Raw genomic sequence first — 15,655 nt, 5'->3', positions numbered from 1 at the left:
GTGTTTCTATGCATCATTTAATGAAGTGAGCTAGAAAAAAACACAAGAATGAATTAAAATCCTTAGCTTCTCACCTGCTAGAGTTGAACACGCATGCCGAGTTCTGGGGACCACGTTTATTGTGACAAGCCTTTCTGTTTAATTTGTTTCTGTTACTGGATTTAAACAGTATCCATGATCAGTTGAATTTGTGCTTTCTGTTTGCTTGCCTAATTCTTGCTATAGCAAGTACAGGTAATGTAATGAATGTTTTGATAATATTCCTCTGAGAAATCTGAAGAGATAGCACTGAATTATGAAAGTTATTAGAATTATCTCAGGCTCTTTATGATGGCTTATGAATTCCATTCCCGCATTTTCACTTCCCAGCAGACAGACACCCCAGAAGAGGTAACTTGTACTTTGCAGAGATAAGGGCGTTGGACGATGATTATATTATATTATATTATATTATATTATATTATATTATATTATATTATAGCATTTAAAGATGCCAATCAAAATCAGGGCCCCGTTGTGCTAAGCACTGTACCAATAATGTAGTGCCCATCTTTAAAAAAGGGAAGGAGGAGGATCCGGGGAACTACAGGCCAGTCAGCCTCACCTCAGTCTCTGGAAAAATCATGGAACAGGTCCTCAAGGAATCAAATCTGAAGCACTTAGATTAGAGGAAAGTGATCAGGAACAGTCAGAATGGATTCACCAAGGGCAAGTCATGCCTGACTACCCTAATTGCCTTCTATGAGGAGATAACTGGATCTGTGGATGAGGGGAAAGCAGTGGATGTGTTATTCCTTAACTTTAGCAAAGCTTTTGATACGGTCTCCCACAGTATTCTTGCCACCGAGTTAAAGAAGTATGGGATGGATGAATGGACTATAAGGTGGATAGAAAGCTGGCTAGATCGTCGGGCTCAACGGGTAGTGATCAATGGCTCCATGTCTAGTTGGCAGCCGGTTTCAAGTGGAGTGCCCCAGGGGTCAGTCCTGGGGCCAGTTTTGTTCAATATCTTCATTAATGATCTGGAGGATGGCATGGACTGCACTCTCAGCAAGTTTGCAGATGACACAAACTGGGAGGAGTGATAGATACACTGGAGGGTAGGGATAGGATACAGAGGGACCTAGACAAATTAGAGGATTGGGTCAAAAGAAACCTGATGAGGTTCAACAAGGACAAGTGCAGAGTCCTGCACTTAGTACAGAAGAATCCCATGCACTGTTACAGACTAGGGGCCGAATGGCTAGGAAGCAGTTCTGCAGAAAAGGACCTACGGGTTACAGTGGATGAGAAGCTGGATATGAGTCAACAGTGTGCCCTTGTTGCCAAGAAGGCTAACGGCATTTTGGGCTGTATAAATAGGGGCATTGCCACCAGATTGAGGGACGTGATCATTCCCCTCTATTCGACATTGGTGAGGCTTCACCTGGAGTACTGTGTCCAGTTTGGGGCCCCACACTACAAGAAGGATGTGGAAAAATTGGAAAGAGTCAAGCGGAGGGCAACAAAAATGATTAGGGGTCTGGAGCACCTGACTTATGAGGAGAGTCTGAGGGAACTGGGATTGTTAGGCTGCAGAAGAGAAGAATGAGGGGGGATTTGATAGCTACTTTCAACTACCTGAAAGGGGGTTCCAAAGAGGATGGATCTAGGCTGTTCTCAGTGGTAGCAGATGACAGAACAAGGAGTAATGGTCTCAAGTTGCAGTTGGGGAGGTTTAGGTTGGATATTAGGAAAAACTTTTTCACTAGGATGGTGGTGAAGCACTTGGATGGGTTACCTAGGGAGGTGGTGGAATCTCCTTCCTTAGAGGTTTTTAAGGTCAGGCTTGACAAAGCCCTGGCTGGGATGATTTAGTTGGAAATTGGTCCTGCTTTGAGCAGGGGGTTGGACTAGATGACCTCCTGAGGTCCCTTCCAACCCTGATATTCTATGATTCTATGATTCTATGAATAGTAAGCAATAATCCCTGCCAGAAAGATCTTAAAATCCTAGACAAGGCAAAAATAGGATAGGAAGGGAAACAGCGAGATGAAGTGACTTTTCCAAGGTCGCACAGCCAATATGTAGCAGAGCTGGGAATAAAATCCAGATCTCATGACTCTCAGTCTAGTTGCTTCCAACCAGACATGTTGCATGATAAACATTCCCGTGAATACCTGTTGTTTCTAGTTATCTGGAAAATGCAACAAACCTGTAATATCCAGCAAGCCTGTAGAGAAGCAATCCTGCTCCTTCTCCTCCTCTTCAGCTGTAGGCAAGGTATTATTTTATAGTTGAGTAGATCGGTATGCAGGGCCGGCTCTGACTTTTTTGCCACCCCAGCGCGGCAGGGGAGGGCGGCTGGAGCCCCGGGGGGAGGGCGGCAAGCCTCGGTCGGGGCTCCTCTCTCCCCGGCGGCCAGAGCGCCGAGGGGAGGGCGGCGGGCAGTGAGCCCGCCGTGGCTCCACTGTCCCCGGCGGCCAGAGCGCCGGGGGGAGGGCGGCGAGCCCGCCTGGGGCTCCACTGTCCCCAGCAGCCAGAGCGCCGGGGGGAGGGCGGCGAGCCCCGGCCGTGGCCCCACTCTCCGCGACGGCCGGAGCTGGAGCACCACGCTGCCCCCCTCCAGGTGCCGCCCCAAGCACAAGCTTGGTGGGCTGGTGCCTGGAGCCGGCCCTGTCGGTATGTTATAAACACAGGGTTATGGGCAAAGTAAGAAGAATAAATTAAAAACTGAAGCTTCCCTCAAGATTGGCCTTGAGTTCGAAATTAGTACAGCAGGGGACAGCCCATGCTCTAAGGCTTAGCTGGGTCTCACGCTCAGTTTGTTACTACAATTATATGCTATCCCTACATGTTTACAGTACCGATATAAGAAAATGATAGTCTAGAGTTTAAGGCACTGGACTGGGCCGCAGGAGCTTTGAGTTCAATTTCTGGCTCTGCCACAGATTTCCTCCGATCTTGGGAAAGTGACTTAATCTCTGTGTGTGCCTCAATTTCCATCTGTAAAATGGGGCTTTCCTTTTTCTCACTCTATTTAGATTATAAGCACTTTGGGATGGGGACTGTCATGTGAGTGTGTATGTGTGTGTGTGTGTGTTGTGCGTGCGCAGTCTGTGGTACAGTGGGATTCCATCTTGAGCCTCTAGGGGCTACCATAACATAAATAAAAAAGTAATAACTATACTATGTACTATACATAACACTACTATATACTCTGCCTGTGGCACATAATAGGCTAGTCTCCTGTGGGCTGTGTAATACCTTGGTCTACTTTTAGTTATTGGGTTAGTTATTACTTTTAGTTACCTTTAGTGAGGGTGATGTTGGTGGCCTGTGATATACAGATGAGTCAATCTATTGGTCCTTTCTGGCCTTCAGCTCTATGACTCTATGTGCTATTAGCTCTCTTGAATCCACCTTTCTCTTTTTTTTTTACTCCATTGTAGGATAGCTATTTCTTATATTGTATCTGTTTGTAAATACTATGCCTTACTATTGTTTTATTATAGTTAGGCACCTAACACTTTGTTTACACAGGCCATTTGCCCAGTTTGTATGCTCAGTTGCAGTAATTGTACATGCAGTTCTAGGTGCACAATACCACATCTTGTGTGACTCAGACTTCTTTTTTTTTTTTTAAATGTAGTCGTGTGTGCAGTGAAATGTAAGCACGGAAGCACAGGTGTTTGCTTTTTCTTTCAAATTCAGTGATTTCGTTTTTCTTTAACCTTTCTGCAGTGAGGTAATAAACTACTTGGGTAATTGATACCTGACTCAGATTCAGATTAGTGCCCAAAGGTAGAAAACAGTGCTTAGAAAACAGATCCTGGAAAATCCCTAGAGAACTCCTAGTGCTGATTAAACTAACCAACCATTTCTGTCTATAAACACAGCAGAGAGAGCATTCATCTCCTACGAAAACACTTGACTTGCAAGAAAGTGGTTAAAGTTCTGAAGTTTCAGCCTGTTGTGTTCTTTCATTTATTATTGGTTTCTGCCTCTGGATTCTTTTAGTCAGACTTATCGTCATTGCTCTTTTCGATGCATGTCTAATCTTCACCCACAATTTTATTTATTTATTTTTGCATGGCAGGAAATATCTGTACTGAAACAGTGAACAGTACTGGAACTTCCTACCATTGAAAACAGTATGGAGTGCACACTCAGAGTGTGTGTGTGTGTGTGTGTGCGTGTGTGTGTGTGTGTGTGAGAGAGAGAGAGAGAGAGTACGCAGATGGTCCCAGGGCTGGATGCTATGCTACATTCACAGGACACAGTGCACATTCCTGATGAGTATTTTCTCCTAGCCCACAGCAGATTCCCCTCAGCTAGACTCCTCCCCATTGCAGAGCCCAGGTCACCAAAGCAATTTGTCAGCCCAAATGATACCTTCTCTGTTCTTTAAAACACATATGTCAGTGGTGGCGAGGGAGGGAAGGAGCTGGTTGCATAAAATTAAAGAGGAGGGTGCTATTACAAAACAAGGTCTGAATTAACCTGAGAGATAATTAGTTTCTTTGCCAATAGGTCATGGCAGTCCCGGTAGCAATGACAAACAAGCGGATAATGACCAGTATTCCAGTGAGTACATATGTTTCTTCAATCTCTGTCTTTTGAATTTGCTGGTAAAAACTGTTTGGTTTTAGGTGAGTGAACAGCAATGGTCCTGCTAATGAAGGTGGGGGGCTGGACTCGATGACCTTTCAACGTCCCTTCCAGTTCTAGGAGATGGGATATCTCCATTAATTATTTATAATTATAAACAAGAAGCCTTATCTCAGTCCTTCCTGGATCATGGACCCCATTACGAAACCGATTGAACTGTCTCTGTTATAAGGCTTTACTCTTAGAGAAGCAGGGCTTAACGAGCACTGAGCGAACACTACTCTCAACTCAAAGCAGTGCAATTATTCCCAGGGACTGAGGGCAATGGGACATGAGTGAAAAACTTCAACTCAGTCGCTCCACTGAGTGATGACCTGGGGAAATGCAGGACTAAATTGCTTACCTTTCACAAACCTTTAATTTGGCACTGAGAGAGCCAGTCAAGGCACAGGGTAAATGTGTGCAGTTCTAGGTTCTAGTCTCCAAACTTCTTCAAGCAGTTGGTCTGAGGGTGCTACTCCCTTTCTTGTATATGATAAAACATGTGTACATCTTGTGGGGAAGTGTTATTGCAGGTCTGCTTTCTAATACCCTTTCTAATATTTGCTCAGCTATATACACATTCAGTTTTCTCTAAGATCTAAACTTAGCTCCAGTGCAGATATAGCTATATTTTAAATCACCTCAAGAAACTTTTTGGAAAGGATCAACTCCATCCTTGGTGGAGCCATGAAGATGCTACTTCCCATTTTATCCGCGTACCATGGAGGCCCTTCTAAGTGGCCACCATTTTTTTTTAACTAGATCAGCTCTTCCTTTGGATCCAAGTAGTATCTCTGCTAGTGCTTCGCCTGTCAGAAAGACTGCTATTGAATAATGCAAAGTATCCCCCCACTGCTCTTCCCCAGAGTCTGAACCTATTGCTTCTTCATCACTCTTAGCCTGGAGAGAGCTGGCGGTGTTCTGGGAAATAAAGCTAGGTTTCCCAGAATCCAGACAATACCACTGTTTAGACAGTGAGAGAAGGTTGCTGTTGAATTGATGCAGTGCTCTATCAGCTTGGGGAGTGCTAGTGTATGTCTGGGAATCTCCCATGTTGCAGGGCAAAGAACCCTCCTTTAGGCCACCAGGCTAGTCTGTTAAACTTGAACCTGAAGGATGGAGCCATGAAAAATTATAATTAGAGAGAAACTGGGCCATTTTCCAGAAAGTGTCTCTTATTACATAAATCTTTCCTTGTACGTGTTCTTACTACTTGGCTGGGAAACACCTGTCAGGAAACAACAGATGGTGGGAAATAATAAAAGGAGACAAACTGCCTCATTTTTAAAAGAAATCCTTCTTTTTGTATCTCTGGTCATAGGTATTGTGCAGAATGTTACTAAATTGTGTAACTCCTACATGCCTTTCTGTGATTACCATATTAAAAAAGAAATAATCACTTTAGTCACTGAATTTCAAATCTGCCTTGTTTTGCAGTACATGATTTTTTTTTTTTAATTGTTCCTGGAACATGGGTGCTGAAAATGTATATTGGGGCTATTAACTCTCAAGGTGAACATTTTGTATTTTTATCACGATTAGAGTATTCCCATGTGGGGAGAAATTATAATCTTAATGGCCTAAAGACATGTGCATGGGAACACACTCTGTATTGTTAGGAGTCTGATATTTAAGACAGAGATTCCAGAATGATGAGGGATGGGGGAGGAAGCCACTAGATCTTCCTTTGTTGCCTAAAGCCCTGGTTTTCAAAAAGGCTGCAAGCCTGACACCTAGTGAATGCATGAGGAGTAACAAATGTAACAAGTTTCAAGAGAAATTAATAGCTTCAGCTGTACTGATGGTGGAGGGGCTAAGAGAACACATGAATTTGTTTGATATTTATATATGTTTAAAGTTATGCCAGTGGAATGTGGTTGGTAAAATAATTTTCTCCACTTTTTGCAGGTATTATTTTGCCAGTTGTGATTGCCTTGATAGTAATAACCCTTTCTGTGTTCATTCTGGTGGCTTTGATCAGAATGTGCCGGAGGACAACCACAGGTATTTGTTCAACATTTTTCTGCAGCCAGGAAGGCTTCGATATATTATTCATTATGAAAGTAATACTGCAAATGTTTGTATTAAAATCTGACCTAGCATACAAATTTTATTGTATTCGGATAAATAACTGTGCTGATTTTAAAATATTTAGTCAAAAAAGGAATTAACACTTCTTTATTAAGATTACTATGGGGTATATGTAGGGGAGGAAACAACACCTCTTGTAGAGAACACAAATCCAATATGTTTAATGCTTTCTCTTCTTTAGCAGTTACCTAACAAACAGCTGTGCTGACACTGTCAATGACTGTAGTCTGCAGAGAGAAATTGCTTGGAAAAGCAAGGGGCAAAATAAGTTGCATTTGTTGTTAAAATCAGCTGTGTTCATTTTAGCTCTGTTCAAAACGCAAGGAAAAAAATCAATTTTTCCTTTTTTTGGCGCGATCCCATGTTTATATTTTTCCTTGTCCACATAAAATCCCAGGGAAAGCAGTATTTTCGTCAATAAGCAGCGATTTGGACAGAGCAGTCTGCCACCTTTTCCAGTATTGCCCATAAAATATTGAGGCTCACAGGGGGAAATAACTTTACTACATCAATTTTGCCAAACGTATTGGGGAGTGAGCTTAGTGGGCTAGAGGCAAATGCAGTGCGTTACTAAGTAGGAGACACAAATTTGAATCCATAATGTGGTCTCTCTGCTTTCAAGCTGGCAAGAGCTGGGAGCTCTGTGCAGCGATTTAGCTGTGAAATTCCTGGGGGCTGGAAATGTGAAGTCATAACAAGGCCTTGAAGCTACAGGCCAAGGTAAATAGCATGTTGTAATAACTTTTGCAAATGACAATGCAAACCGCAAAAACATAGAAGGGAAATGATTCCTTGCCTGGAAAATTACTGAATCTTCATTGCCAAGAAGTGAAGATTTTAGGTGGAGAAAATTTCTCTGGCTTTCCCCCTGCAAATACAAACTCAATCAAAGCAAATTCATTTTAAAATTGTAATGAATATTTGTGGATATCTTTTGAAGTATTTGCCTAGCTCTAGCTCACTAAACATCCACACTCTTAAAACCGGTGCTGTAGAAATATATCTAATCTAACCCCCACCCAACCACCTACCCACAGGACAAGAATAAAGAATGTGGAATACATAGCATGCATAATTCATTATTTGGGGGTGTCCACTTCTTGTCTAGAAGGCTAGAGACTGCAACATGGTAACTTTGGAGTATTACAGATATGTAAAGGAAGGGAAAACTTTTGTGTCTCAAATCACACCATGATGATACTGTCATCACATTGTACTCTGATGTTATGTGTTGATCCAATGCCATGAAATTAGGATCAGTGTGAAAACACTGATGCATGAGAAGCCCCAAACAAAAAGTTCAGGCCTCTAACTGTCCTTGGGATGTGGGGACAGTGGGAGTTCCAAACATGGCATGGCTGCAAAATTAAGCTTGCAAGATCTGGAACAAACCCATGAAAACTGGGATTATTCTGTGATGGGCACTGATTGTAACTTGGACAATCTATACAGGAAAAACCATGCAGCAGTTCCTTTTAGCTTCATGGTCTTGTTGTGTGACCTTTTGTGAGTCATTTAATCCTTGTTCCTGAGTTTCTGTAAAAATTATGATAATTATACTTGTCCACCTTTACAAATCATGTTGATCCTGCATGATAAGTACAAGTTGTTATTCCTGTTTATTTATTATTTTATTAATATTTGATGCAGAGCTACAAAATCTCAAAATAGGCTTATGCTAGTCATGGCTGGTTTTGAGCCTGTTATTTAGCCCACATCTAGGCAATCAGAATAACATAAATTTGTTTCTTCTTCTAGAGGGACAAGAGAATGGAACTGAACAGTAAGTTAAACTATGCCCCTGCATTCCTTTAAGTCTAGTCACGTGGCTCTTATGAAGACAGCAATTTCTCCATGTTCTTAATTTTCTCCACTGAAATATAATAAACTGTTAACACCCATAAAAATACCCAAAAGGGGGAAACGCCATTTTGAGAGTATGTCTCTCAGGGCACAGTTGTGCCTCTTTGTTTTTTATTGTCCGTTTCCTCTTTCTCTCCTTTTCTTTCCCATCTCCCTTCTTTTTTCTCTGGTTTCTCTTTTATTGTTTTTTATTTTTGTATTTCTTTTTTTTTCTTTTGCTCTCCTCCCCATTCCCTAACTCACTAATTCACTTCAATTCAATTAGACTGCATTAGCATGATGAGCTGTACACGTGTTGTCACAGAGTAAAATTGAGACAGATCCATCAGACTACATGCTTCTCGGGATGGCTGGAGGGTCCGCTGCTGACTCAGTGGGGCCGAGACATGTAACCATGAAGCCGAACTGTGTTTTGAGTGAAGAAACCCAAAGCTTGGCTGGCGAGCTGCTTCTTGTACCTGTAGCCCTGTATGCTTGAGCTGCTTCTGTGGCCAGGTGTATTAGGAGCAGAAAAGGAAGCTTCTCTCGTCCCACAGCAGCTTCTCCCATTAGCCCTCTCCTCTGCACACCCACTTTGAGAAATGTTGGTTTAGGCCCTACAATCAGAGTGATGCAAGAAAACCTTTGTATCCATGCAAAGCCCTACTGAAGTCAGTGGGGGTTCCCAACATGGCAGACTCCACCAGGATGGATCCTGTTACAGGATCATACCCTTAGTACTTTCTGCACTGACAAATATGCAGAACTCTGATGCTAATTGTCTGTTCAAATGTCTCCCAACTAAAACAGAGCCACAACAGATAAAGAGGGTGTCAAACTTCTTTCTGTAAAGACAGCTTCTCCTGAGACTGGTAAGTGGATGCTTTTCTTTGACCAAATTGGCCGGGGAGAAGAAGAGTTTGGATGTCAATTGATTTTTACACTGCCCCCGCCCCCTAAAAAATCACAACATGATTCCTTAGTAGCAGCCAAATACTGACTTGAAGTAAATGCAGACTCTGTCTTTAATGAAAGTTGGGGGGAAATTACTCTTGTCTGAGGAGATTAAAGCTATGTTTATAGCCCAAACCTAGAAACAATCATAATGACATTTAGTATTATGAATTTGCTCCATATTAGGAGCAAGTTCAGTATTCCCCTGGAATAGCCAGTTTTCCTGAGTAGAACTCCAACTGACCCAATAGTGTAGACAGAAGTACTTTCACGCTGTCAGGACGCTACATATGGAATAAGGACCTAAAATGCAAGTACTCAAGGACAACGGGTTGCAGAGCAGCTGTCCCACTCAATAAACGGTGGTCTGCAATATTTGCAGCCTAAGCATTGCGGCATTGAGAAGCTGACTTCACTGATTCTCATTGTCCCAGCTGAGAGAAATGCCAAATGGATGTAAAAGGTCTGATCTAAAGCCCATTGAAGTCAATGGGAGTCTCTTCAATAGGCTTTGGATCAGACCCAAACATTATAGTGAAAATAAATGTTTTTTTCAAAATTTGTTCAAATTCAATTTTTAAAACATGATTTTTTAAGTTTTTGTTGTCCCTTTAAACACCAGTCATCGATAAGAGCCCAAATCAAGGAAACGTAGTAAGTCTGGATAATTGATTCTTGTGACTTCACAAGAACACGTCTTTATTTTATCTATCTATCTATTTATTTATTTATTTATGTGGGGGACTTGCATTCTTACGTAAAGCAGGGTGAACCATTAACAACATATTTGACAAATAATCCCGTTCTTCTGTTAGCAAATGATCTGTGAACAGACTTTGTTCATTATTTCCAAAATTGTTCATTATTCACAATTCTTCAGCAAATGGTTGCTTGCAAACTACTTGCTAACGTACTTCTAGTATTTGCTGTTTATAATCTACTGTTCAAGTTATGTACAGTCAGCTATGTTTCTATCTTGTATGACTCCCATCCCCGCAAAGACCTTGGCTTTTAAGATGACCCAGGAAACGTTTCCAGGAGTGTAATCATGTGTGACCCATTATGCAGATATTTTTGTGAACAAAACTTGCCTTGATTATGAGTATTTGCAGAAAGCAAATAAAAGGAGTTGCAAATACTGTCTCCAAAATTCCTGCTTTTGGTTTGAATTAATGTGTGCAATTATTTTTTGCAGTATTCACCCAGCTCTGCTTCTATCACTCAGCAGTCTCTTCTGTTACAAAATACTGCCCTCATTACAGATTTACATTACAATTTACTCTGTCATGCACTAACTTGATGTTGTTTATTGTAAATTATTTACATCATAAAATCTGAAGGAGGAAACAGAGGATATATATATAATGTTTGTGAAAGGAATTAAACCTTCCTCATTTTAAGCATAATAAAATAATATCCCTACAGAACTGGAGGGGGAACTGGAGGTGGAGCTAGGAGCTGCAAGAAAATGTTGTGAAATGCAGAAGGACTGAGATAGTGATGTTTAGATCAAGACTCAGACCATGCTAATCTGAATCCCAGTTATTGCACCAAAAAAAGCAAAACCTCTCATGAGAACAACTGTCCTCATGATATTTGAGATTTCACTCCCTCCCCATCCCAATACAGGACCCTTCCTGACCTACATAGGCCCTTCCCCACTATAGCTGTAGGCACTTGCCATCACAAATCTGCAGGGAAAGAGTTCCTCAAGTCTCCACCCTTCTTCTTCCTCTTCCTGGAGTCTTTAATGGGTTCTGGCTGGCTGCTTCCCCCCCAGTGGCAGTTTCAAGGGGCTGCTACATAGCTGCTGCACCCTCCCCTCAAAATCCTATGTGATCTTCTGGAGCCTGATAGCTAACTCAAACCACCTCACACATATAGCAGTAAGGAGTGGTACAGTCTGTGGTCTATTGGCTGCATTGCAAATCCCGCCGCTCCCGTTGGCCTGCCTTGGAAACTGTTGCAGTCAAAAAGATCAGGCTCCAAATGCTTCGCCTGGCTGGAGCAGTACCCATTTATCCTAGGTTGGATGCAGAGCCACATTCCTTCACTCTCTAACTGACCCTGGCCTGGTGTTGCAAGACAAATGGAATCCAGGTCTTAGAAAACACAAAATTGAATTCCGGGGTTTGCTTGGATTTTTAAAAATGTATTACACCTCTACCGCAATATAACGCGAATTAGGATATAACGTGGTAAAGCAGCGCTCCGGGGGGGCGGGGCTGCGTGCTCCGGCGAATCAAAGCAAGTTCGATATAACGTGGTTTCACCTATAACGCGGTAAGATTTTTTGGTTCCCGAGGACAGCATTATATCGGGGTAGAGGTGTATTTGGAAACTGAGATCATAGGTGTATTTTAAGTGGGTTGGAGGAGTGTGTGTGTGTGTTTGTGTTTGTAAAATTGCAGTATTTCTTTAAAAAAAACTGCATAAAGCTTCTGGTAGTTACTAGATTTCTTGGACACCTACAGGACCTGATTCTTCCCTCTCGCCAATTTTAACACTGGAGTAACTCCATTGATTTCAGTGAGTTACTCCTGTTTTGAATCAGTTAAATGAGAAGAGAATCAGGTGCCCGGGTTTTACAAGATGGGGGCTGAGGTCTTTTTAATCAGCTTCTAGATCATAGGTTGGCTATCTGAACTCCTTCTGTGGAGAGAATGCTTAATATTCTCTTTTACTGAGGTATACTGTATGTTTGCTATATTTGGAAGATATGAGTCATAACCACTTAGGGAACATGAATTTCCCCCCTGGTTAATGCTATTCATATTTAATACACCTAACTCTTTTACTGATGAAATTCTACATTTTAATAAATGCTGAAATTAAACACATATCCACAGGTATAAAGGCCATTTTTCTTCTAAGTTTCCTAAAATCATTTAATTAAATTAAATTAAATTTTAAAAAAATATGAAAAAGGGTCCATTCATATTAAAAACGTGATGAAAATATTCCTTACTCACACAAGTCCTAACACCTCAAGGTATCTATTCATGTAAGAAAGATTTACTCACTTGAATCAGGCCCCAGAAGATCACATAGGATTTTGAGGGGAGGGTGCAGCAGCTAGGTTGCAGATTTGGGCCCAAAGATAGTCATTTCATAATAGCATAAATACACAGAAACATATAGAGTGTCAGACTAATTTAGTGAGTATACTAAAAACAATTACATTGTGAAAAAGTTATTCTGGAGCAATGTAAACTGTCGCAGTGCACCTGCATTCCCCCTCCGTGATCCAGCAGTGGCACCCACGTTTATGCTCCCAGCTCCTCAGCCATCAACTCTCTTGGGAAGAGACCCACATCTTTCTCCCTGGTGAAGGAGTGTTTTACCAGGCTGCCTAAATGGCCTGTGTCTGCATTTTGCTTTCTCCTCAGAGGCTATAAACAGTGTAATTGTCCACAGTTATAGGTTACCACACAGTTCTTTCTAAGCATGTAAATTCATGTGAGAGCATCACAGAGAAAACATATTAAAACACAATAAAAAAACTTACACACATGCTAATATGTTTACCAGAGATCACCCCTCAACTCCAAAAAGGGCTCTGGCAAGTGATCCGTCTTTTGAATTCCACCAAGGGGTTTTCCTGTGGTTAAAAGTTCATAACAGCTGCTGGCTCAGAACAATCACCTCCATGAATCTGAGAGTCACCCCTTTGTAAAGCTTGGGCTTTTGACCTTTAGATACCAGGAACAGGTAATCAGCAGACAAAGGTGCCCTCCTCAGGGTGTAGTTTCCAAAGGCTGAGTTTTTGCATAATTGAAGGTGATACCTTTATGCACACCTCCCCCTAGAGATTTCCTGGGAAATGCACTTAACTTTGTCCCAAAATTCATTCTGGTCTGGCACATTGTTTCAAATAGTCCTTTGAAGCTCATAATCCTTCCCAGTGTTTACATTGGCCACATCTCCCCTATAGAGACATACAAACCCACATAGCACATCAACTTTGCATCTATCATACAATGGACTGCAAAGCTATTTAAGCTTAATTCAATCAGATCTCTCAAAGATATTGCAGGAAATTGCCATATCTGTCATATAAACTTTTATATGCATTCCTTTTTTAAACTAGATTCAGGAAAAGCAATTCAATTAAAAGAGGAAATCATAGTATAAGCAGCTTCATTTTCACAAACAGCATTGAAAGGACTTCACTTTGTCTGCCATTGACTCTATTATTATTTTTATTGTGGTGCACATGTAATCTGCAAAAAGTTGAGGGTCTTAATCCAGGAAAGCAGTTAAAAACGTACATGTGTGAGTAGTTCTATCAAAGTCAATGGAGCTATTCAGTTTGTTAGTTAAACACATGCTTAAATGTTTTCCTGTATCTTAATCATCTCTCAATGGTTTTAGATGTGTCTTGCCCTCCAGGTGTATATTCAACCAATGGTAATGCTTCTGTTGTTTCACTGATTGGGTATGTTGTCACTCAATATTCCATGGAGGTGGAGTGCTTTGGGAAGTTTACATGAATGGCTAATCTTGATCTTGTATTTTAAGTAAGCTTTGTCAATAAGCACAGTTGGTGTTTTTGAATTTATCCACAGCAATTTGGTGATGAGGAAGGAACAATGACTTTTTAGAAAAGCAAATGAAACTACCAGGAAACATTCTGCCCTGACATGCAACCCTGGAAACTCACTGTCTTCAATGAGGTTGCATGGATGGGATGTGTGTCAAGGCAGAATTTTGCATCTGGTCTCTAGCAATAGAGAACAAAGGAGACTAGCCTATTTCAGCAGTGCATTTGGATCATACTTTAAAGAAGTAACGAAGAATTTTAGAACATATGGAGGGATATCTACAAATAATATTGAAGAAATGCAGAAAATGTCTTCCAATCAAAGAGTTGGCCCAAATACATTTGTTCTGCTGATGGACCTTATGACACTAGGAAAACCATGTAAAACCAAGTTTAATGTTCTCATCGTTTTAGAAACAAATAAGAAAAATGTGTGTGCTGAAGGATATATGTCTATAAGGTTTGGATTTCATGTGAGAGTTTAGTAGTACATTAGAACACCTGAGAAGTGAGATTAAAGCATAAGTGCAGCCTGTGGTGAAAATTTGACTTGGACAAGAACTTTGGATACTGTGTATAATTTGGAAAAGCCTTACATGGAGCATGCAGAGATATAACTTTGCCACTCCAGACTGTCTATGTGGCATGTGAAGGGCTCTGCTTGCTAGCAACAAGAAGTCATCACACACTGCATCACAACAGTCAGCCAGGAAAATGGGTGAATATATGAGCTTATGTTGGGTTTTCCTGTTCTAGGACTGAGCATTCACCACAGAGTTCTATATATGACATTTCAACTTTAGGCATGTTTCCAAAGAATGCATGATAATGCAGGATTTTCTATGACAAGCGAGAGACAAGTACAGTCATCACCCAGATATAGTTGTCTAACATCTTAAAAACCCAACATGACATCCTAGCTACCTCCTTCTGTAGTGGGAGCTGGGTTCTCATATACTTCGTTGTAGACTGTGTATTTATTAACCTCCTAAAAGGCAATTGAAAGAAGTGGATCTGTAGAAAGCACTGAGGCATAGTATTTGGAGTGAGGATGTCCCATAAATATGAACTGCACATGGTAGAACTGTACTGATACATAGATAATGGATCATAAATCATCACTTTGGAACCAAGACTGGAGTAGCTGCACTAGCAGCTGTCTGACTGTAGCAATGGTCCTTGATATTGTTATCACACCAGTATGATATTTAATATAAAGTCTCCTGAGAATGTGGCAATGTAGAAGTTATTGCAAAGATGCCTAGAGAAATCCAGACACCTGAATGTACTCTGATACACCAGGTGTCATTCCTTCCAAAATAACCTGTGGTGCAGAGAGAGAGAGAGTACAGAGTAGGATGTATGACAGACATTGGAATATGTGCACATTGTGGCACTTACACGACTCTCAGAGCAAATGCCTATGCAACTGTATTTTGGATCGATGATTTTCCATCGTTTCACAATTAGGGCATGCCCCCATCTTCTCTCCCCTGGAGAGTCAATGTTTTGTTTAAGCAATTTGTTCTGTCGAGCACATTTAACCACAAATATGTCCTGAGACATGATGCCCTCATGCTGTTGTTGGAACCA

General features: G+C 41.3%; 1 protein-coding gene across 2 annotated transcripts in view; it reads left to right on the top strand.

Moving 5' to 3' along the window:
* EMCN (endomucin) overlaps positions 1 to 15,655 on the top strand; it is a 95,478-nt gene that overhangs the window by 63,268 nt on the left and 16,555 nt on the right. For both annotated transcript variants that reach the window (XM_034772144.1, XM_034772145.1), the window contains exons 7-10: positions 4,513 to 4,566; positions 6,541 to 6,636; positions 8,482 to 8,506; positions 9,376 to 9,437. In XM_034772144.1, coding sequence (XP_034628035.1) covers positions 4,513 to 4,566; positions 6,541 to 6,636; positions 8,482 to 8,506; positions 9,376 to 9,437 — 237 coding nt within the window. The remainder of the gene's footprint in view (positions 1 to 4,512; positions 4,567 to 6,540; positions 6,637 to 8,481; positions 8,507 to 9,375; positions 9,438 to 15,655) is intronic.

The sequence above is a fragment of the Trachemys scripta genome, chromosome 5 (assembly GCF_013100865.1).
Source record: "Trachemys scripta elegans isolate TJP31775 chromosome 5, CAS_Tse_1.0, whole genome shotgun sequence".
In the NCBI taxonomy this organism is placed as follows: domain Eukaryota; kingdom Metazoa; phylum Chordata; order Testudines; family Emydidae; genus Trachemys; species Trachemys scripta.
The sequence above is the reverse complement of the archived record's forward strand: the minus strand, read 5'-3'. Positions and strand labels throughout refer to the sequence as shown.